The following is a 25,386-nucleotide window of genomic DNA, read 5'->3' on the forward strand; positions in this document are numbered from 1 at the left end:
TCATATGCAGTATTAAATCAGTGCCTCCATGGCAGACTTTCAATAGTCTTCTGTCCTGTAAAAATGATGCGCAAAGCTAAGCAGATAACTGCGGAACTATTAAGATACTTGTTAACTGAGTTTTTAAAGATGATCAAAATCAGCTGCAGACTTTGAATATTAATGTCCCCAGACTACATGAATCATAGACTTATTGTCACGTTCTGACCTTAGTTCCTTTGTTTTGTCTTTTGTTTTAGTATGGTCAGGGCGTTAGTTGGGTGGGTTGTCTATGTTAGTTTTTCTATGATTTTCTATTTCTGTGTTTGGCCTGATATGGTTCTCAATCAGAGACAGGTGTTAGTCGTTGTCTCTGATTGGGAACCATATTTAGGTAGCCTGTTTTCTGTTGGGGTTGGTGGGTGGTTATTTTCAGTCTTTGTGTGTCTGCACCAGATAGAACTGTTTCGGTTTTCACTTTGTTGTTTTGTATTTTGAAGTGTTCACTTTCATTAAATAAGATGAACACTTACCACGCTGCACCTTGGTCCTCTCTTTCTCCCGACGACAACCGTTACAATTATATTTAATATCATATACAGTGCCTTCGGGAGTATTCAGACCCCTTGACTTTTTCCACATTTTGTTATGTACAGCCTTATTCTAAAATAGATTTTTTTTAAATCCTCAGCAATCTGCACACAATACCCCATAATGACAAAGCGAAAAGAGGTTGTTAGAAATTTTTGCAAATGTATAAAAAAAAAAAAACTGAAATACTGTCTTGGCCTGAATGCCAAGCGTCATGTCTAAAGGAAACCTGGCACCATCCCTACTGTGAAGCATGGTGGTGGCAGCATCATGCTGTGTGGATGTTTTTCAGTGGCAGGGACTGGGAGACTAGTCAGGATCGAAGGAAAGATGAACGGAGCAAAGTATAGAGAGATCCTTGATGAAAACCTGCTCCACAGCACTCAGGACCTCAGACTGGGGTGAAGGTTCACCTTCCAACAGGACAACGACCCTAAGCACACAGCCAAGACAATGCAAGAGTGGCTTCGGGACAAGTCTCTGAATGTCCTTGAGTGGCCCAGACAGAGCCCGGATTTGAACCCGATTGAACATCTCTGGAGAGACCTGAAAATAGCTGTGCAGGGACGCTCCATCCAACCTGAGAGCTTGAGAGAATCTGCTGAGAAGATTGGGAGAAACTCCCCAAATACAGGTGTGCCAAGCTTGTAGCGTCATACCCAAGAAGAATCAAGGCTGTACTCACTGCCAAATGTGCTTCAACAAAGTACTGAGTAAAGGGTCTGAATACTTATGTACAGTTTAAGTCGGAAGTTTACATACACCTTAGCCAAATACATTTAAACTCAGTTTTTCACAATTACTGGCATTTAATCCTAGTAAAAATTCCCTGTCTTAGGTCAGTTAGGATCACCACTTTATTTTAAGAATGTGAAATGTCAGAATAATAGTAGAGAGAATGATTTATTTCAGCTTTTATTTCTTTCATCACATTCCCAGTGGGTCAGAAGTTTACATACACTCAATTAGTATTTGGGGGCATTTCCTTTAAATTGTTTAACTTGGGTCAAACATTTTGGATAGCCTACCACAAGCTTCCAACAATAAGTTGGGTGAATTTTGGCCCATTCCTCCTGACAGAGCTGGTGTAACTGAGTCAGGTTTGTAGGCCTCCATGCTCGCACACGCTTTTTCAGTTATGCCCACACATTTTCTATAGGATTGAGGTCAGGGCTTTGTGATGGCCACTCCAATACCTTGACTTTGTTGTCCTTAAGCCATTTTGCCACAACTTTGGAAGTATGCTTGGGGTCATTGTCCATTTGGAAGACCCATTTGCGACCAAGCTTTAACTTCCTGACTGATGTCTTGAAATGTTGCTTCAATATATCCACATAATTTTCCTGCCTCATGATGCCATCTATTTTGTGAAGTGCACCAGTCCCTCCTGCAGCAAAGCACCCCTACAACATGATGCTGTCACCCCCGTGCTTCACGGTTGGGATGGTGTTCTTCGGCTTGCAAGCCTCCCCCTTTTTCCTGCAAACATAACGATGGTCATTATGGCCAATTATGGCTATTTTTGTTTCATCAGACCGGAGGACATTTCTCCAAAAAGTACGATCTTTGTTCCCATGTGCAGTTGCAAACTGTAGTCTGGCTTTTTTATGGCGGTTTTAGAGCAGTGGCTTCTTCCTTGCTGAGCGGCCTTTCAGGTTATGTCGACATAGGACTCGTTTTACTGTGGATATAGATGCTTTTGTACCTGTTCCCTCCAGCATCTTCACAAGGTCCTTTACAGTTGTTCTGGGATTGATCTGCACTTTTCGCACCAAAGTACGTTCATCTCTAGGAGACAGAACGCGTCTCCTACCTGAGCGGTATGACGGCTGCGTGGTCCCATGGTGTTTATACTTTATACTATATTGTTTTTACAGATGAACGTGGTACCTTCAGGCATATGGAAATTGCTCCCAAGGATGAACCAGACTTGTGGAAGTCTACAATTTTATTTCTGAGGTCTTGTCTGATTTCTTTTGATTTTCCCATGGTGTCAAGCAAAGAGGCACTGAGTTTGAAGGTAGGCCTTGAAATACATCCACAGGTACACCTCCAATTGACTCAAATTATGTCAATTAGCCTATCAGAAGCTTCTAAAGCCATGACATCATTTTCTGGAATTTTCCAAGCTGTTTCAAGGCACAGTCAACTTAGTGCATGTAAACTTCTGACCCACTGGAATTGTGATACAGTGAATTATAAGTAAAATAATTTGTCTGTAAACAATTGTTGGAAAAATTACTTGTGTCATGCAGAAAGTAGATGTCCTAACCGACTTGCCAAAACTATAGTTTGTTAACAAGAAATTTGTGGAGTGGTTGAAAAACAAGTTTTAATGACTCCAACCTAAGTGTATGTAAACTTCAGACTTCAACTGTAAATGTGATATTTCATTACTTTGTTTTTATTTTAGCAAAAATGTCCAATAAAATGTTTTTACTTTGTCATTATGGGGTATTGTTTGTAGATTGATGAGGAATAAAAACAATTTAATACATTTTACAATAACGCTGTAGCATAACAAGATGTGGAAAAAGTCAAGGGTTACGAATACTTTCCGAATGCACTGTAAATAAATGAATATAAATAACTTAACATCTAAATACACAATGACGAACGAACAAGCTTTTTCAAATGTGGTCTTATAGCCTGAATAATGCTTTTAATAGATATTATGTTGTTACTCTGTGTGTGTAGGCTATATTCTGTCATGAAAGAACAATGCATTGACAAGAGCACTGCCACACACTGTATAGAGTGTCTGGTTGTGATAATAGGTGTTTCAAAATACAGAAAATAAATAGTTCATACCAGATAACTTTTTCTTATACCTGATAGTCACCATAAGGCTCCTACTCAAGAAGGCTACCCGACCACCTTCAGGAACCCCACTCCTCTAGGTGAGTACCCCTCTTCTACGAAGTGTATTGCAGCTTTAAAACGGTCCATAATGCCTTGCGGTGTCACAGTTCCGATGCAATGTGTTTACTAGCAAAAGTAATGAAATGGGGAGAGGCAATTTTCCGCAGCATATTGGTCAACCTGCAATGGCTATAGCAGGGACAGTGCATCGTTAAACTTTCAGTCAAGGATATTACACAACGCTGCTAATTTTCTCATGATGCAGTTTTTCTTTGCTGTGGACCGTGTCACGCTGTCGCAGTTCGTACAAGTAATTTATAGGCTTCCGCCGAGTCACATTTGCAGATTGCATTCCTCTACAGAATCTATTTTTCCTAAACTTCAGTCCCAATAGAGAAGACTGAGGGGGGACTTCTGTTGGTGTTTCGGCACCTACAACACGAAGGTAAGAGATTACGTTTGTAGTTTCCCCGCTAATGTTAAAGTATTCCCGTTATACTGTGTTTCTAAAGTAACTACCCCTTCACAACATTATCCCAGGTGTAATAACACGGGGCAGGGATAACGGAAACATTATTATCAGGTTGCATAGTGGAACAGTTGTGCCCCTTGCAATGTCGCGGTTTCTTTCTTGCCGTAAATAACATCACACATTCAAAACAATAGTACAGCATTCCGGGCAATTTGCCAGACTTGTTTACTCTGTGGGCATATATAGGCTACATCCATGCATTGTCTCTCTATCTGATAATAGACTATAGCCCATACGTTTATATGTTTATAAACATTGAATAATGGTTGATAATGTATACATTCCTCCAATTACTAATTTCCTATGAGTGTACATAGCCTATTTCCCACTCACAATTCAGCTTTTAACACTATTTGATGTAGGCTACCTACAGGGCTATTTATTGGGACTATGATTCTATTTCCAGTTACCCACTTTAGAGACTAACTGTAGAGTAGGCCAATACAATATTTCGGGGGATATGATGTATTAGAGCTGTAGTTGTGCTCCCTGTGTATTGACACTTTCATCAGTTACAATCAGCTATTACACAGATGTTGAAGCAAACCGTGTTGGCCAGTAGATAATGTATATCAGTAACTGAGTATTGTGTGTTTTGGGCTGCCTACTGTACACCACTGTCTGTTTATTCATAACATATTAAAGAAACAGGTCTACTCCATAAAACCGGTTTCATTTTCCTTCGATTAAGAAGCTGTAGTATCTCCATTAATCCCACAGCTGTGCTAATGCATGTGTTCAATTACTGCTCTGATGAACTGATGAGACCGCCAGAACATGGACTAAAATAAACCCATGTCCTGATCATGCACAAACCAACCCTCCAAACCCTTAGCCAGAGCAGAGGCCAGGAGACCGGGTCTATTGCCACAGTGAGTGGTGCTGCTATGGCTCTGCTCCCGGCATCAGGCTGGCACTTCAAACCTGGTCCACTTATAGAGCCATCATGGCAGAAAAACAAAGGCGGTATTATTTCTGCTGGCTAAACGTGCCGTCCAGATGTTCAGGATCCTGCCAGTGTTGACCTCCCGACTAGGGGAGGCGAGGCGAGGGCCACTCTGGAGTCTGGATGTTATATCCAGCCAGCCTGATGTTAGGGAGGGAGAGGTGAGAGGAGTGTGTGGCTCCAGAAGTTCCTAATGGAAAGCTTTACAGGAGCTGGGGCTATAACCGTGGCAATGGCGTGACTGGGGCTGGTTTTAATCCCTGGTGAGGGATGGACGTCTCAAACTCCCTTTCCTTGGAGATCTTTGGATTAAGGGGATGGATGGGGGGGGGGGGGGTAGCCTGAATTCTGAACAAGTGTTCGGCTGGAAGGGTGAGCTCGAGACAGCCTTTGTTTTTGGCCCTTCCAGCATATTTCAGGTGGCCTTCTATAACTACAGGACCTTTTTCGGCCAAACTTCAGCCAATTACCTTGTAATTACCTTAACTCAACTTTTTGTATTATCTCAACTGTCTAGACATATTTATTTTATAGTCATTTCAAACTTGCACAAATACAAATGTTTTCCACTTTACAATCCAATGTGAACTGTTTCACTTTAATTCTAGTATAACATACATACAGAGACACCACCCACACAAGCAGAACATGTATTTTCGTTCTGAATAGCAACTTTAATCTGTTATTTATTTGTAACTAACTTAATTTAGGCAGTAGGTCTCATCATTGTAGTCAACCTAATGCCATTTTGGACCTGGTCTGACCTGAGAGGATACTGCTGCTGGCAGTGTGGAGGAGGGAGTAGACTTTAGAGAACCAACCACAAGACTCCTTGCTGACATTCATTCCTCTTTCTTGTTTTGGTATTTATGTGGAAATGGGAGTGGGGCTCCTGTTTATAAAAATCTAAAAAATCTAAAATGCTTGTTTTATGTAATTCAATAATAAGATTTACCCAAAGATTTAGCCTATTTAGCTTAGTTTTTTAATCATAGATTGTACTACAGTCCTTCTAATTCCTTCCTCCCAATATAAACATATTCAGCCCACAAAATCACCCACAAAAAAAGCCTGGCACTCTGTAGACTATATAACTGATGTAGTCCTTTAGCTGTGAGTAGAATCTATTGTGTATTCATGTTAAACACAGCCCTGAGATCAGAGGGCTGTGCACAGAACCAACCTTATTTCCACGCCATGGTCCATTGCATTCTCACCAGCCAGGAATGCACACTCTGGATGTTATCAGTCTCCACGCTGCAGGATCAAGGCCCATCTCTGGAGGGAGATAGCCTGCCGGTGCTCTGCTGGTGCCATGTGACGACCTGGCTCCACAGTTCTCATAAAAATTTTAAATTAATTAATTTCACCTTTATTTAAACAGGTAGGCTAGTTGAGAACAAGTTCTCATTTACAACTGCGACCTGGCCAAGATAAAGCAAAGCAGTGCGACACAAACAACAACATTTGACGGGGGGGAGGGGGCATATAATACAAGCTTGTCTGGATGCCTGGCACTGGCATGGATATGTAGTGGAATTCCTTCCTATAGAAAAGATAACTGCACACATGATATTATCTCTGCATATTTATTGTGCTGATGTTTGTGGTCAGAAACTCCTCCCAATAGCCCCCACCCCAAAGCTCCTCTATGCACAACTTCCTCAGTCTTGCATACCAGGCTGTTTTGCATTGTGGTATATAGGCCTGAGGCCCTAGTACGACCAACTACCCAGATCTGTTGTGTGTATGAGACATGAGAGTAAGGCCAGGGCAGCACTTGATGGCTAACTGGGGAGATTTAAAGGCATAGTTTCTCAGCCTACTCCAAAACACACACGCACGCACGCACGCACGCACGCACGCACGCACGCACGCACACACACACACACACACACACACACACACAAAAGAGTCCCCACCACCACCACAATAAAACAGAATCTGTCTCTTGCTATGGCTGGGAAACGGGGATCCATTTCACAAGAGGCCTAGTCTGGTACCAATTACACTAGAGTGTATACATTTCTAGTAATTACAACGTAGCCGTGAAACAGGAAATTCAATTTGAATTAAAGTTCAATAATGGAAATAGTTTGTAAGCACCAGAACCCCCTATCGCACAAAAATAACTCATTATGGATTGTGGGGGGATGGGCTCTGTTTTACTTTTTGTAATCAGGATAGGGTTGAAGTAAATGTTTCTTTTGTTTTTATATATCCCTACCTCTGGTGTATCTCTGCTCTCATACCTTCAATGGCCTTCAACCTCTCCCCTTTGGATAAGTAGGGATGCACGATATATCGGTGAACATATCGTAATCGGCCGATATTAGCTAAAAATGCCAACATCGGTATCAGCCAATGTCTAGTTTAACAGCGATGTTAAAAACTGATGTCAAAGCTACTGTGCATACTTATATAACGTAGGTACATGACGTAATGACGCAACGTAAAATGTTGCGCTACACTTGCAACACAGCGTTCCTAACCTAGCCCACAATATCTGCTATGTGGATCGAGCAGTCAACAAGTCGAGCAGTCATTTGAAAGAGTAAGACAATTTCAGTGAGACAACTCAAAGGTGAAATCCATTAAAGCCAAGATAATGGGATCCATTGCCCTTGACAATCAACCGTTCTCTGTCGTGGGTGATGTTGGCTTTCGCCGACGGGTCGAGCACCGGTACACACTACAAAGTGCGCTATTTTTTAGATGTTGTCCTACCGGAGTTGCACAGTAATAGCGTCACTACTATTAGCTTCACGACATACATACTATGGAACGCCGTTTGGGTCTTTGCGTCTCAAGAAAGATACAGTAGCACTGTCAAAGCTGTACAAAAAAAGTCTGCAAACAAGCAAACACCGGCCACAAACGATGTGTTTACAATATGTGTTGGTAATAACGCATCATTTGTTTGACCGCAACTTCTGGGGTAGCTAGCTTTAGCTTGGTACCTAGCTAGCACCAATACAACCAGCCTGAAAACAGTGACCAGTAGAAACTGCAGTCATTTTCATTATTCTTAGCAATGATTTAGGAATCCTTGTGAGTAAGTATTAGCTAGGTTGCCACTTGTTGTTCGCCTATTGAAATTGAACTTTAGTTCATGAAAATAAATAGCTAGCCAGCTACTTAACCCTGTTGCCCAAAGCTAACGTTATATGCAGCCAGCTAGCTTCAGCTGGCTAGTGAGGCTCAACCTGACTGGGTTATGTGTTGTGAAGCTAGCCACAATAAGGATTAGGCACAATAGTGTAATTTGCGGTTTGCATTCAAAATAAAAGTATGCCATTGACAGTGATGCAAATGAATAGAAATAGTAGAATTATGCCATACTTTTATTTTGAAGGCTAACCACAAAGTCTACTATTGTGGCTAATCCTTATTGTGGCTAGCTTCACATAGATGGGTCCGACCACCATTAATCAAATAAGAACTGTCTTATAAATTAGGGTTATTTTAGATGATGACACCTAGCTATATAGTTAGCTAGCTAACTATAGCTACTGAAAGAGATGATGTCATTTTGCTATGTTTTTGGGGAAGGACATTGTTTGCATCCATGAGCTAGCTAGCTTTTTTTTAATGACCAGCACTGTAGGTGTGCGAGACAACTTTACCAGCATCATAGCATACGTATTCATGAATCGTTGTGACATATGAAACACGAGTGATAGTGTAATCAATGTGTAATAACTACGTAACATAGGCACATAGGCACATAGGCACTCACACAAAACAATATCTCACATCGCAGGTGGGACAAAGGACACACTAAGTATGATCCCCAATTAGAGGTAATGATCATCAGCTGCCTCCAATTGGGAATCAAACACACACACCAACATAGAAATAGAATACCTATAAACCCCCCTAGTCACGCCCTGACCTAAAACACCATAGAGAACCCCGAGGGCTCTCTATGGTCAGGGCGTGACAGTACCCCCTCCCGAAGGTGCGGACTCCGACCGCAAAACATGAAACTAGATGGGGAGGGTTAGGGTGGGCAACTAGCGTCGGTGGCGGCTCCGGTGCGGGACGTAGCACCCGCTCAGACATGAAGCATGAAGCTGGGCTGAACGCCAGACTAGGCACCGGCGCAGAGGAAGGCTCCGGCCATGGAGCGGGACTGGACGCCGTACCTGGACTGGGCACCGGCGCAGAGGAAGGCTTCGGCCATGGAGCGGGACTGGACGCCGTGCCTGGACTGGGCACCGGCGCAGAGGAAGGCTCCGGCCATGGAGCGGGACTGGACGCCGTGCCTGGACTGGGCACCGGCGCAGAGGAAGGATACGGCCATGGAGCGGGACTGGACACCGTACCTGGACTGGGCATCGGCGCAGTGGAAGGCTCCGGCCATGGCACCGGCGCAGGAAGCTCCGGGCCGTGGACTGTCACTGGAAGCTCCGGGCCGTGGACCGTCACTGGAGGCCTGGTGCGTGGAGCCGGCACAGGTTGCACCGGACTGATGACACGCTCTTCAGGGCGAGTGCGGGGAGCCGGCACAGGACGTACCGGGCTGGGAAGGCGCACTGGAGGCTTAGTGCGTGGAGCCGGCACAGGACGTACCAGGCTGGGAAGGCGCACTGGAGACCTGGTGCGGGGAGCCGGCACAGGACGTACCGGGCTGGGAAGGCACACTGGAGGCCTGGTGCGTGGAGCCGGCACAGGTTGCACACGTGACTGATGACACACTCTTCAGGGCGAGTGCGCTGCAGAATACACCTAACCAACATCTCTCTCCGATCTCCCTCCAATTGCTCCATCGACTCCCAGACGGTCTCTGGCTCTCTCCTCGGCTCAGCCGACCGCCCCTTGCTCCCCCCCAAAAAAATCTTGGGGTTGCCCTTGGGCTGTTTGTGGCCGTGGACCCCGGCGTCCTCGCTGTCCTCCTATACTCCTTAGCGACTCCCGCCAAGGAAGGGTCTCGCATCCACCCAGTATTTCCTCCCATGTCCAACTCTCCTTTACCTCCTGGGCACGCTGCTTGGTCCTGTAATGGTGGGATATTCTGTCACGACTATCATATGAATAATTGGACCAAGGTGCAGCGTGAGTAGAGTTCCACATTTTAATGATAGTGAGACTTCCAAAATAACAAAGACATAACGATCGTGAAATACGTACTGCACGTTCGTTAATTCTTTGTTGTTTTGAAGTTCCATTGTAATAAATATGTGGAACTCTACTCACGCTGCGCTTTGGTTCACTTATTTATTCGACGGACGTGACAGGGGGTAATCAAATAAAAACAAATGTTATTTGTTACATGCGCTGAATAAAACAGGTGAAATGCTTACTTACAAGCCCTTAACCAATAATATAGTTAAGAAAAAAAAGAGTTAAGAAAGAGTTTACTAAATAAACTACAGTAAAGAAATAAAAGAGCAACAATAAAATAACAATAACGAGCAGTGAGTAGCAGCAGAGTAAAAAAAAGGGGAGGGGGTCTATGGAAATAGTCCAGGTAGCCATTTGATTAGCTGTGCAGCATTCTTATGGCTTGGCGTTAGAAGCTGTTAAGAAGCTAGACATGGCGCTCTGGTACCGCTTGCCGTGCGGTAGCAGAGAGAACAGTCTATGACTAGGGTGGCTGGTGTCTTTGGCAATTTTTCTTCCTCTGACACCGCCTGGTATAGAGGCCCTGGATGTCAGGAAGCTAGGTCGCAGTGATGTATTGGGCCGTACGCACTACCCTCTGTAGCGCCTTGCAGCCGGAGGCCGAGCAGTTGCCATACCAGACGGTGATGCAATCAGGATGCTCTCGGTGGTGAAGAACATTTTGAGGATCTGAGGACCAATGCCAAATATTTTCAGTCTCCTGAGGGGGAATAGGTGTTGTCGTGCCCTCTTCACAACTGTCTTGGTGTGTTTGGACCATGATAGTTTGTTAGTGATGTGGGCACCAAGGACCTTGAAGCTCTCAACCTGCTCCACTACAGCCCTGTCGATGAGAATGGGGGTGTGCTCAGCCCTCCTTTTCTTGTAGTCCACGATCATCTCCTTTGTCTTGATCACATTGAGGGAGAGGATGTTGTCCTTGCACCACACTGCCAGGTCTCCAACCTCCTACGAATAGGCTGTCTCATCGTTGTCGGTGATCAGGCCTACCACCGTTGTGTCATCGGCAAACTTAATGATGGTGTTGGAGTCGTGCTTGGCCACGCAGTCATGGGTAAACAGCGAGTACAGGAGGGGACTAAGCACGAACCCCTGAGGGGCCCTAGTGTTGAGGATCAGCATGGGCGACCCATCAGGAAGTCCAGGATCCAGTTCCAGAGGGAAGTGTTTAGTCCCAGGGTCCTTATCTTAGTGATGAGCTTTGAGGGCACTATGGTGTTGAACGCTGAGCTGTAGTCAATGAACAGCATTCTCACGTAGACGTTCCTTTTGTCCAGCTGGGAAAGGGCAGTGTGGAGATTGCGTCAGCTGTGGATCTGCTGGGCCGATATGCAAATTGGAGTGGGTCTAGGGTTTCTGGGATTATGGTGTTGATGTGAGCCATGACCAGCCTTTCAAAGCACTTCATGGCTACAGACGTGAGCGTTACGGGTCGGTAGTCATTAAGGAAGGTTACCTTGATGTTCTTGGGCACAGAGACTATGGTGGTTTGCTTGAAACATGTAGGTATTACAGACTAGGTCAGGGAGAGGTTGAAAATGTCAGTGAAGACACTTGCTAGTTGGTCAGCGCATGCTTTGAGTACACGTCCTGGTAATCTGTCTGGTCCTGCGGCCTTGTGATCTTTGACTTGTTTAAAGGTCTTACTCACATCGGCTACGGAGAACGTGATCACACACAGTGTTGCTTGCCTCGAAGAGCGCATTGAAGTCATTTAGCTCATCTGGTTAGCTCATGTCACTGGGCAGCTCGTGGCTGTGCTTCCCTTCGTAGTCCGTAATAGTTTGCAAGCCCTGCCACATCCAACGAGCGTCGTGGCCGGTGTAGTAGGGTTCAATCTTAGTCCTGTATTGACGCTTTGAATGTTTGATGGTTTGTTGGAGGGCATAGCGGGATTTCTTATAAGCGTCCGGGTTAGAGTCCCGCTCCTTGAAAGCGGCAGCTCTACCCTTTAGCTCAGTGTGGATGTTGCCTGTAATCCATGGCTTCTGGTTGGGGTATGTACTGTATGTATGGTCACTGTGGGACGACGGCATTGGTGCACTTATTGATGAAGCAGGTGACTGATGACTCCTCAATGCCATCGGATGAGTCCCGGAACATATTCCAGTCTGTGCTAGCAAAACAATCCTGTAGCTTAGCATCTACGTCATCTGACCACTTCTGTATTGAGCAAGTCACTGGTACTTCCTGCTTTCGTTTTTGCTTGTAAGCAGGAATCAGAAGGATAGAATTATGGTCAGATTTGCCAAATGGAGGCGAGAGGGAGCTTTGTATGCGTCTCTGTGTGTGGAGTAAAGGTGATCTAGAGTTTTTTTCCCTCTGGTTACACATGCTGGTAGAAATGAGGTAAAACGGATTTAACTGTCCCTGCATTAAAGACCCCGGCCACTAGGAGCGGTGCCTCTGGATGAGTATTTTCTTGTTTGCTTAAGGCCTTATACAGCTCGTTGAGTGTGGTCTTAGTGCCAGCATCGGTTTGTGGTGGTAAATAGACAGCTACGAAAAATATAGATGAAAACTCTCTTGGTAAATAGTGTGGTCTACAGCTTATCATTAGATACTTTACCTCAAGCGAGCAAAACCTTGAGACTTCCTTAAAACTTCTTCTCAATAGGGGGTGCTATTTGCACTTTGTAATAATTTCGTTCCCAAATTAAACTGCCTCGTACTCAATTCTTGCTCGTACAATATGCATATTATTATTACTATTGGATAGAAAACACTCTCTAGTTTCTAAAACCGTTTGAATTATATCTGTGAGTGAAACAGAACTCGAGTTAGAGCATTTTTCCTATGAGGATGTGAGAATGCAGAAATCTTCTTGCTGTTCTGAGATCTGTTTATAAATCTGCCTGTCTTCTATTGGTTGAGATGCACTGCATACGTCTTCCCCTGGGTGTCAGCGAATAGTGAGAGTTGAAATGGGGTTGCTAGTCAGAACTGAGAGCTTATAAAAGACCTCGGAACAAAGTGTCCGGACATTTTTCACTTCGCTCTGACGCAGGGAGGACATCTGGCTGTGGCTCTAGAACGCTCCGGTTATAGGCCTTTAGATATATCCGGTCATGTTTTTATTCGTTATAGGTGTTAAAGACATCATAAGGTAGTTAATTTAAACCGACTTATAGCAGTTTATATCAGTTTATTGCGATTTTCTGGAATTTCTTAGTCACGCGCTTTCACGAGTTGGACACCTCTCCTGCACATAGCTAGCGTTAGCTGCTATTTCTACAGGAGAAGAGGACATCTTTCAACCAAAAGACGATTGTTCTGGAGAAAGGACACCTTGCCCAAGATTCTGATGGAAGCTCGTCAAATAGTAAGAAGTCTTTATGCTGTTAATTCGTATTTATGTTGACAAATGTTAAACAATAATTCCGCCATGAATTTCGGTGCGGTCTCGCTTTAGCGCACGCTGTATGCGCAGTAACGTTAATTTTAAAAATCTAACACAGCGGTTGCATTAAGAACTAATGTATCTTTCATTTGCTGTCCAACCTGTATTTTTTAGTCAAGTTTATGAATAGTTTTCGATTAGATTAGGTGCCTCTCCAAGATGGCGCCGGACAGATTGCTTGAAGTTTGGCCACTACTCACATTGTATAACCACGATTTGTGCCGCTACATATGCACATTTTCGAACAAACCCTATATGCATTGTGTAATATGATGTTACAGGACTGTCATCTGAAGAAGTTTATGAAGGTTAGTCAAATTATATATCTTTTGCTTGCTTGTTACGATCGCTAACCTTTGCTGCTGGTAAATGGTGTTGTGTTTCTGGCTATTGTGGTAAGCTAATATAATGCTATATTTTGTTTTCGCTGTAAAACACTTAAAAAATCAGAAATATTGGCTGGATTCACAAGATGTTTGTCTTTCATTTGCTGTACGCTGTGTATTTTTCAGAAATGTTTTATGATGAGTATTTAGGTAATTCACGTTGCTCTCTGTAGTTATTCTAGTCGCTTTGGTGAGAGTTGTGATGGTGGCTGCAATGGTAAACTATGATTTATACCTGAAATATGCAAATTTTTCTAACAAAACATATGCTATACAATAAATATGTTATCAGACTGTCATCTGATGAAGTTGTTTCTTGGTTAGTGGCTATTTATATCTTTATTTGGTCGAATTTGTGATAGCTACTGATGCAGTAAAAAAATGGTGGAGTAAAAAAAGTGGTGTCTTTTGCTAACGTGGTTAGCTAATAGATTTACATATTGTGTCTTCCCTGTAAAACATTTTAAAAAATCAGAAATGATGGCTGGATTCACAAGATGTGTATCTTTCATCTGGTGTCTTGGACTTGTGATTTAATGATATTTAGATGCTAGTATTTACTTGTGACGCTATGCTAGGCTATGCTAGTCAGCTTTTTTACTGATGGGGGTGCTCCCGGATCCGGGTTTGGGAGGAATTAGAGGTTAACCTCACTGGTGTAGGGGGCAGTATTTTCACATCCGGATGAAAAGCGTGCCCAGAGTAAACTGCCTGCTACTCAGGCCCAGAGGCTAGGATATGCATATTATTAGTAGATTTGGATAGAAAACACTCTAAAGTTTCTAAAACTGTTTGAAAGATGTCTGTGAGTATAACAGAACTCATATGGCAGGCGAAAACCTGAGAAAAATCCAACCAGGAAGTGGGAAATCTGAGGTTTGTAGTTTTTCAAGTGATTGCCTATCCAATATACTGTGTCTATGGGGTCAGATTGCACTTCCTACGGCTTCACTAGATGTCAACCGTATTTAGAACGTTGTTTCAGGCTTCTACTATGAAAAGGGAGAGAATAAGAGCTGTTTGAATCAGGGGTCTGGCAGAAAGCCTTTAGTTTAGTCATGCGCGCGGCCGTGAGCACAAGCTCCGTTCCTTTTCATTTCTAAAGACAAAGGAATTGTCCGGTTGGAATATTATTGAAGATTTATGATAAAAACATCCGAAAGATTGATTATATACATCGTTTGACATGTTTCTACGAACTGTAATGGAAAGTTTTTTGACTTTTCGTCTGGACTTAGTGCCCGCGCCTTGTGCATTTTGGATTATTGGACTAAACGCGCGAACAAAAGGGAGGTATTTGGACATAAATATGAACTTTATCGAACAAAACAAACATTTATTGTCTAACATGGAGACCTGGGAGTGCCATCTGGTGAAGATCATCAAAGGTTAGTGATTCATTTTAACGCTATTTCTGTCTTGTGACACCTCTCCTTCTTTGGAAAATGGCTGTATGGTTTTCTGTGGCTAGGCGCTGACCTAACATAATCGCAAGGTGTGCTTTCACCGTAAAGCCTTTTTGAAATCAGACACTGTGGCTGGATTAACAAGAAGTTTATCTTTAAAATGGTGTATAATACTTGTATGTTTGAGGAATTTTAATTATGAGATTTCTGTTGTTTTGAATTTGGCGCCCTTCAATTTCACTGGCTGTTGGCGAGGTGGGACGCTAGCACTTGTACCAGAGAGGTTAATATTATATTTCGCACACCAGCTGTTATTGACAAATAGACACAGACCGCCACTCCTTGTCTTACCGGAGGCAGCTGTTCTGTCTTGCCGATGCACGGAAAAACCAGCCAACTGTACATTATCCATGTCGTCGTTCTGCCACGACTCTGTGAAACATAAGATATTTAATGTCCCATTGGTAGGATAGTCTTGAACGGAGCTCATCCAGTTTATTCTCCAATGATTGATTGGCCAATAGGACAGATGGTAGAAGCGGGTTACCCACTCGCCGAAAAATTCTCACAAGGCACCCGTTTCTGCATCCCCTGTATTGGCAGTCTCTTCTTCATGCGAATAATGGGGATTTGGGCCTGGTCCGGTGTCAGCAGTAAATCCTTCACGTCCGACTCGTTAAAGAAATAATCTTCTCCCAGATCGAGGTGAGTAATTGCTGTTCTGATATCCAGAAGCTATTTTCGGTCATAAGAGACAGTGGCAGAAACATTATGTACAAAATAAGTTGCAAAAAAACCACACAAAATAGCACAATTGGTTTGGAGCCCGTAAAACGTCAGCCATTGACATTTATCATGGAAAAATCAGGCGTGGAACAAGACTGTTTTTCTGCTAGAGGACCTTTGTCCTTAAAACAGTTCAGTGGTTCCCCAAGGGGTTTCTCCCAATTCCCAGAGTCAAGTTGTGCCTGATTCTTTGTGTTAGCCCCATGAAGAATATCCATTTTGTTTCTCCTCAAACGGCCATTTGTTCTTCATGTAAATGCATCATATTCATACCAGTCTACTGCAGTCCAGTTCAGCAGGAATACATCATAGTTGTAGGCCTAAATTAAGGAAATAATATGATAATTTCATCCATGACATGTAAGGGTATGACATGTCTTATGTCAAGTGCTGTCACTCCTCCATGCTGCTTGTCCTTCAACTTACAGGGAATCAGTGCAGACAGAGTATTTGCGCTATGAGACAATGATTTAAGGGTTGCCCTTATCCTTACTACCTTTGGTCACAAAACCTCACCCCAGCACAGCCATATTTCCCATGGCTCAGAGATGTACATGATCACTCAATAGGATACTATCTCTGTGGCAATGACCTGTTCTAGAGGTTGGGAACCTGGGCCAGCTCCTGGCCTGGTAAAGTGATAGCAGTGCGTGTGTAACGTCCTGACCAGAGTTCTTATGTGTTTTGCTTGTTTAGTGTTGGTCAGGACGTGAGCTGGGTGGGAATTCTATGTTGTGTGTCTAGTTTGTCTGTTTCTGTGTCCAGCCTAATATGGTTCTCAATCAGAGGCAGCTGTCAATCGTTGTCCCTGATTGAGAATCATATATAGGAGGCTTGTTTTGTGTTGGGATTTTGTGGGTGATTGTTTCCTGTCTCTGTGTTTTGTCTGCACCAGATAGGGCTGTCTCGGTTTTCACATTTGTTATTTTGTTACTTGTAGTAGTGTTACCGTTTATTCGTCTATTAAACATGTTGAACACTAGCCGCGCTGCATTTTGGTCCTCTCCTTCATCCCAGGAAGAAAACCGTGACAGCGTGGCCCGTCCCCCTGTATGTGTGAGGACCCAGAGGAACATATGGTGACTTGCACCAGCATCAGTCAGTGAAAGTCCTGGCCCTGGTGCCAACTCTCTGTATTCCTGCAGCCCCGGACCTTTGGGCTGACAACAGCAGGAACAGCCATAGCAGCAACCTGGGTCTCAGCCGACACACTGCCCACAGTACCCTGTACTCACACACCTCACTGGGCAGACAGGAAGCCAGCCCAGAGACCACCAGCCTGAACTCTGAAGCTGTGCCACATTGAGACAAATTACAAATGCATCTTGGGTCATCTGGGACTTGGGCTGTTTAGGGTTTTACGTTACAGCATTAAAGCATCTATTTTTTTTGCTGTTCTTGGAGCTGAAATGGAATGTGTTGGTATGTAGTGTAAGCCGTGCGTCTCACGGAATTCTTCTTGGCTCAGGGTTGTGATCAGCTCTACAGGATCAGGCCATGGGCATCTCTGCAGGCTGAGTTGCGGCAGAGTTGGCAGAGAGATGGACCTGTGCCCTGTGTGCCACTGGCTTAGCACCAACCACTATGTTGTCCTGTATCATTGTCAGTTATATACATACTGTAATGGACTTGCTGGCAAAGCGTCAATAGAGGACTAAGATTGAATCCTACTACACCGACTCTGACGCTCGTCGGATGTGGCAGGGCTTGAAAACTATTACGGACTACAAAGGCAAAACCAGCCGCGAGCTGCCCAGTGACGCAAGCCTAACAGATGAGCTAAATGCCTTTTATTCTTGCTTTGAGGCAAGCAACACTGAAGCATGCATGAGAACATCAGCTGTTCCAGACGACTGGATTACCAGGAGTACCACGTGTACTCAAAGCATGCGCGAACCAACTGGCAAGTGTCTTCACTGACACTTTCAACTCTCCCTGATCTAGTCTGTAATACCTACATGTTTCAAACAGACCACCATAGTCCCTGTGCCCAAGATAGTGAAGGTAACCTGCCTAAATGATTACCGCCCCGTAGCACTCACGTCTGTAGCCATGAAGTGCTTTGAAAGGCTGGTTTTGGCTCACATCAACACCATCATGCCGGAAACCCTAAACCCACTCCAATTCACATACCATCCCAACAGATCCACAGATGACGCAATCTCAATCACACTCCACACTGCCCTTTCCCACCTGGACAAAAGGAACACCTACGTGAGAATGCTGTTCATTGACTACAGCTCAGCGTTCAACACCATAGTATCCACAAAGCTCATCACTCAGCTAAGGACCCTGGGACTAAACACATCCCTCTGCATCTGGATCCTGGACTGTCTGACGGGACACCCCCAGGTAAGGGTAGGCAACAACACATCTGCCACGCTGATCCTCAACATTGGGACACCTCAGGAGTGCGTGCTTAGTCACCTCCTGCACTCCCTGTTCACCCACGACTGCATGGCCAAGCATGACTCCCAACACCATCATTAAGTTTTCTGATGACACAACAGTGGTAGGCCTGATCACTGACAATGATGAGACAGCCTATAGGGAGGAGATCAAAGACCTGGCAGTGTGGTGCCAGGACAACAACCTCACCCTCAATGTGAGCAAGACAAAGAGCTGATCGTAGACTATAGGAAAAGGAGGGCCGAACAGGTCCCCATTAACATACATGGGGCAGAAGTGGAGCGGGTCGAGAGTTTCAAGTTTCTTGGTGTCCACATCACCAACAAATGATCATGGTCCAAACACACCAAGACAGTTGTGAAGAGGGCATGACAACACCTTTGCCCCCTCAGGAGACTGAAAAGATTTGGCATGGGTCCCCAGATCTTCAAAACATTCTACAGCTGCACCATCGAGAGCATCCTGACCGGTTGCATCACCGCCTGCTATGGCAACTGCTCGGCGTCTGACCGTAAGGCGCTACAGAGGGTAGTGCGTACGGCCCAGTACATCACTGGGACCAAGCTTCCTGACATCCAGGACCTATATGCTAAGCGTGTCAGAGGAAGGCCCAAAAAATTGTCAGAGACTCCAGCCATAGTCATAGGCTGTTCTCTCTGCTACCGTATGGCAAGCGGTACCAGAGCGCCAAGTCTAGGACCAAACGGCTCCTTAACAGCTTCTACCCCCAAACCATAAGACTGCTGAACAATTAATAAATGGCCACCTGGACTATTTACATTGACCCCCCCCCCCCCACTTTGTTTTTACACTGCTGCTACTCGCTGTTTATTATCTATGAATAGTCACTTTACAAATGACCTCGACTAACCTGTACCCCCGCACATTGACTCGGTACCGGTACCCCCTGTATATAGCCTCGTTATTGTTATGTCATTTTCTTGTGTTACTTTTTGATAAAACATTTTTTACTTTAGTTTATTTTGTAAATATTTTATTAACTCTATTTCTTGAACTGCATTGTAAGTAAGCATTTCACGGATAGGTCTACACCTGTTGTGTTCGGCACATGTGACAAATATTATTTTATTTTATTTGGTGTGTATTTTCTGTTTGTGTTTACTGAATGCTAAGCTTATATGGATAATATGTCATATTGTAATACCTGCCAACGTGTGTTACAACATGGTATTAAGGTGCATTAGTACCCTCACTGTGTAGACATAACCACTGGCTGTTTTCCTGGGGGGGTTGTACTATTATAAAACCAAACTGGTTCTGGCTAATAAATCAAATCAAATGTATTTATATAGCCCTTCTTACATCAGCTGATATATCAAAGTGCTGTACAGAAACCCAGCCTAAAACCCCAAACAGCAAGCAATGCAGGTGTAGAAGCACGGTGGCTAGGAAAAACTCCCTAGAAAGGCCAAAACCTTGGAAGAAACCTAGCGAGGAACCAGGCTATGAGGGGTGGCCAGTCCTCTTCTATCTGTGCCGGGTGGAGATTATAACAGAACATGGCCAAGATGTTCAGATGTTCATAAATGACCAGCATGGTCAAGTAATAGTAGTCACAGTGAACAGGTCAGGGTTCCATAGCCGTAGGCAGAACAGTTGAAACTGGAGCAGCAGCACGGCCAGGTTGACCCATTTCAATGGTGGAGTGTTGTCAGTTTCATGTTAACCCCTGACACGCACGTACGCGCACACACACACACACACACACACACACACACACACACACACACACACACACACACACACACACACACACACACACACACACACACTGTATTCCAGTGTCCATTCAGGCCCCTCTGTCCTTTTCACTCTTCACACTCCCCTGGAAAAAAAGGTTCAACAAAATGGTGACAGAGTAATGGGTCAGTGCAGAAAAATCTCCCAGGGTCCTATTTGTGTGTGACTCGCAGCCTGTTTCCTTCCATCCCTCTATCTGCAGTCTGCTGCCATTTAAGGGCAATCTGGATGAAGAACAAAAGCACTTTCTAACCAGCTGTAAACACGCCAGGAATAGAGAGATCATCAGCCAGGCCAGAGATAAAGGTGACACGCACGCACGCACGCACACACACACACACACACACACACACACACACATACAGAGGGTTTGTTTGCAGCCCTCATTTGCCTGGTCCTAAAATGATAAATTGTTATTTCAAAGCCCCTAGTTCTATTTAGCTGAACTGATTTTATCTCGCACTGTGTTTAGCAAAGCACCATGAGAGAGGCAGTGTGTGAGTGCGTGTGTCTGACCGTGTGTGCGCATGTGTGCGTGTGTGTCTGTAAGGCACAGCAGCCTGCCGAGGCTGTGCTAGATGACATCAAGAACATGGAGAGGGAACGTGGGTGGTGGAGGAGAGTGGAGGAGGGTGGGGGAGATGTGGAGGAGGGTTAAGTGACCAGAAGAGGGATAGAGCTCTGTGCTCAACTGCACTATGAAGGTCAGCCCTCTAGGGGGCATCGCAGCTCTGGACACTGGCCATCTATCTACTCTCTCTTCATAGACTCTCTCCTTGAAGAGGACTGCGATGGAGCTGAGCTGGGTTTTCCTTTGAAAAGTCCCTAATTTAATCTGATTTCGCAATTTCATATTGACTTTTCTTCCATGGTCCATTGTGTGGCAGGAAGGAATCTAGAATGTGCCAGACTGCATGGACCAAGGACACTGGCCATGTTTTGTTTTCTACTCAGAGTCTACTACAGTCACAAAAGCAGTCTTGTTCATTTTGTCTGGAATGAACTTGACTGGGAAGGGATTGGGGTTCAAAATGAATGTGAGACAAATATGCATTTCTGATAAAGCTGGTAGTCTTCAGTCTATGTCCTAAATTCTTCAGTGTTTACCACATACTTCATTGGATTACTACAGTGAAGCTATTTTGAATCTCATACAGTGAACAACACACAGAGCATTATGTAGAAAACCAACTAATGTTTCGGCCATATGTTCCTCATCAAATCGAGCCAGAAGCACAAACATACACTTCACTTTTCCTTTTCAACACATCGTGTGAATCTTTTCCCTGTTCCCTTGGTGGCCATTCTCTCTCAAGAGGACTCTTAAGTATTTTCTGTGTGTATACATTTGCACAATAAAACGTCTCACTTATCGTAGGATCTCTTTGAAAAGTTGGCACATCTGCGGCAAAATACGAGATCCTCGACTCCTCGACATCAAAAGAAAGTAATTGTTCCCTTCATCCTCCTCATCCTCTCCCTCCTTTGCTGCAGTCTCTCTTCCTGCCCCCTCTCCATTTCACCTTTCACTCACTTTTCCTGCACGCCCCCTCTCTATCTCACTGACGCCATCTTCCTGCTCTCTCCTCACTGTTGTTTCCTCACGATTCTCCATAAAATAACAGGAACTTGGCTCAGAGCATCAGGACTGGCAGGCTCTTCCTGTCTAACCCCCCTAAAGACATGTACCTATTCACAGAGCCAGGATGAAAACAACAATGGCATGTCCAGCTGGTCCCAGTATGCCTGGCTGGGCGGTTTGACGGTTCTGTCATTCACCAACTGTTTGAGCTATCCTCCTTTTCCTCAACAGCCCCTAAAAATAGTGGCACACATTTTCAGGCTGGTATTGTTTTCAGGCCATGATGAATGAGCCTATCTCCCATAGCCACTACCTATCTCCTCACAGACTATACTGACAACAACTTCTACATGTACCAAATAAATAGTTTTACACAATTCAAAAGATCCTCAGACAGTGAGTGAAAACTGGTTGAAATTGCAACATTTCAACTAGAAACTTATTTCAAACAGTTGGTCCAGTTTTTTCCAGTTCTGGGCAGAGAATGCAAAATAACCAAAACAATGTTGTCCTCTTAAATGTGCTTCCTGACCAGGTCCTTCCTGTTTTGCTCTGTGTTCTTCATCCTCAGTGAGGTGGTGGTCAGCTGGAGCCACCCTGCACCACTGTGCACAGCTGGAGCTTCCAGGAATGATGGGGCCAACCCACCGCAGCAGGCCCCCTCGCTGCACCTGACCTAAGTCACCTGACCCAGCATGGAGCTCAAGGTCTGGGTGGACGGGGTCCAGAGGGTCGTATGCGGGGTCACCGAGGCAACCACCTGCCAGGAAGTGGTCATCGCTCTGGCCCAGGCCATAGGTGAGCTCTGACCTATGACTCTTGACCAAGGCTTTAGGATGTTTGTTTTATGTGTGTTTGAAATATAAAAAGTATTGGCATTTAAGCCTGTAGTAGGCCTATACTTTGTTTTCTGAATGTGCTTTGCCCTTCGTTAAGGATTGTATTGACATAGGGAGTAGTAGAATGATCATGTAATGCACCTCTAACCTAACCTATTTACCAGAGGCTTTGGTTACGTAGGCTACTGTCTTTGTCACCAAGCCAAAGTTGATTGACTGCGTACAATGTGGACTAGTGTTAAGTGTTTAGAACTACTGATAGTAGTACTCAAGTATAGAGACAGTGAAGAAGATATACTGATTCTCAGTAATGTGTTGTTCGTTTAAGAAATGGTGGTTAATTAAACTCCAATTTTAATCAGGGGCTGTCTTAAAATTAGGCTTGCTGCAGAAAATGAAATAGCCTGTCGCTAATTGAAATAGGCCTGATGAAATTAACAAATAGGTGTTCCTCTCCTCCTGCCTACGCCTCAACCTCTTGGTGCTGTATTGAGAGATAGAGGATCTTAGTCAGAGGCTTTATTTGGATCAGATTCCCCCTCCATTCATCCCTCCCTCCCTTCATCCCTCCATCCATCCCCCTCTCTCTCAGTGAGAGGAGAGGAATGGAGCAGCCTGTATTGACATCACTTTCCACTATGTGGGGCAGGCGGGAGGAGGGAAAGTCTGACTCATCCTTCCATCGCTCGCCAGGAAGGGGAAAAGCAGAACCACTTATTGAAGCCCCCTCTCCTCCTCTCTCCTCCTCTCCCCTGCCTCTCCTACTTTTTTTCTTTCTTTTTTTAAACAAGATAAGCTGTAAAACCATATTTCTCTTTCATGAGATACAGTTGTATGGATCATCGCTTGTATGGTAAAATCACCATAGAACCGCTTATAATATGGGATACTGCTTCTTACTCTCCCAAGTGACCTTTATAGTTTTTCAATTTGCGACTGTTTTACACATGGTGATATATTTTTTTTTTATCGAACCTTTATTTAACTAGGCAAGTCAGTTAAGAACAAATTCTTATTTACAATGACGGCCTACACCGGCCAAATCCTAACCAGGACGACGCTGGGCCAATTCTGTGCCGCCCTATGGGACTCCCGATCACGGCCGGTTGTGATACAGCCCGGGATCAAACCAGGGTCTGTGATGCAGTGCCTTAGACTGCTGCGCCACTCGCCACTCGAGAGTGATCATCAATTTAATACTGAGATCCACTGATCCTAAACCTCTGTATATTCTGGGTTTAAAGTAGGGTCCTATGCACAGTACTAATGTCTAATGACAAGATTAATGTTAGGTTTATCTCTAGTTGGGACCAGCATTGGGCTTTTGGCAAGAGACTGTGTGTATCAGGGGGTTGCCCCGGTCTCTTTGGCCTTGTTACGTGTGTGAAAATTGGAAGTGTCATATGACCTAAAACAAGGTTATTAATCTCTGCATAGATTGATGTTTAATTATAGAAGACTCATATACATTCCAAGGCGATGGATGCACTGATACTATTAATAAATATGATTAAATGATTAAATATGATTATCACAAGAGCTATTATTCATCTCAATGGATTTGTTAGTTAGTTTGTCAAAGTACATACAGTTGAAGTCGGAAGTTTACATACACTTAGGTTGGAGTCATTAAAACTAGTTTTTCAACCACTCCACAAATGTCTTGTTAACAAACTATAGTTTTGGCAAGTTCTTTAAGACATCTACTTTGTGCATGACACAAGTAATTTTTCCAACAATTGTTTACAGACAGATTATTTCAGTTATAATTCACTGTATCACAATTCCAGTGGGTCAGAAGTTTACATACACTAAGTTGACTGTGCCTTTAAACAGCTTGGGAAATTCCAGAAAATGATGTCATGGCTTTAGAAGCTTCTGATAGGCTAATTGACATAATTTGAGTCAATTGGAGGTGTACCTGTGGATGTATTTCAAGGCCTACCTTCAAACTCAGTGCCTCTTTGCTTGACACCATGGGAAAATCAAAAGAAATCAGACAAGACCTCAGGAAAAAAATTGTAGACCTCCACAAGTCTGGTTCATCCTTGGGAGCAATTTCCAAACGCCTGAAGGTACCACATTCATCTGTACAAACAATATAGTACGCAAGTATAAACACCATGGGACCACGCAGCCGTCATACTGCTCAGGAAGGAGACGCGTTCTGTCTCCTAGATATGAACGTACTTTGGTGCGAAAAGTGCAGATCAATCCCAGAACAACAGCAAAGGACGTTGTGAAGATGCTGGAGGAAACAGGTACAAAGGTATCTTCATCCACAGTAAAACGAGTCCTATATCAACATAACCTGAAAGGTCGCTCAGCAAGGAAGAAGCCACTGCTCCAAAACCGCCATGAAAAAATCCAGACTATGGTTTGCAACTGCACATGGGGACAAAGATCGTACTTTTTGGAGAAATGTCTGGTCTGATGACACAAAAATAGAACTGTTTGGCCATAATGACCATCGTTATGTTTGGAGGAAAAAGGGGGAGGCTTGCAAGCCGAAGAACACCATCCCAACCGTGAAGCACAGGGGTGGCAGCATCATGTTATAGGGGTGCTTTGCTGCAGGAGGGACTGGTGCACTTCACAAAATAGATGGCATCATGAGGCAGGAAAATTATGTGGATATATTGAAGCAACATCTCAAGAAATCAGTCAGGGAGTTAAAGCTTGGTCGCAAATGGGTCTTCCACGTGGACAATGACCCCAAGCATACTTCCAAAGTTGTGGCAAAATGGCTTAAGGACAACAAAGTTAAGGTGTTGAAGTGG

General features: G+C 44.2%; 1 protein-coding gene across 1 annotated transcript in view; it reads left to right on the plus strand.

Annotated features, from left to right (window-relative positions):
• The first annotated feature begins 3,582 nt into the window (after window positions 1-3,582).
• LOC120066748 (ras association domain-containing protein 8-like) overlaps window positions 3,583-25,386 on the plus strand; it is a 30,973-nt gene continuing 9,169 nt past the window's right edge. Inside the window, exons 1-2 of the mRNA XM_039018216.1 lie at window positions 3,583-3,877; window positions 22,339-22,565. Coding sequence (XP_038874144.1) covers window positions 22,463-22,565 — 103 coding nt within the window. The 5' untranslated portion in view covers window positions 3,583-3,877; window positions 22,339-22,462. The remainder of the gene's footprint in view (window positions 3,878-22,338; window positions 22,566-25,386) is intronic.

The sequence above is a fragment of the Salvelinus namaycush genome, chromosome 21 (genome assembly GCF_016432855.1).
Source record: "Salvelinus namaycush isolate Seneca chromosome 21, SaNama_1.0, whole genome shotgun sequence".
In the NCBI taxonomy this organism is placed as follows: Eukaryota; Metazoa; Chordata; class Actinopteri; order Salmoniformes; family Salmonidae; genus Salvelinus; species Salvelinus namaycush.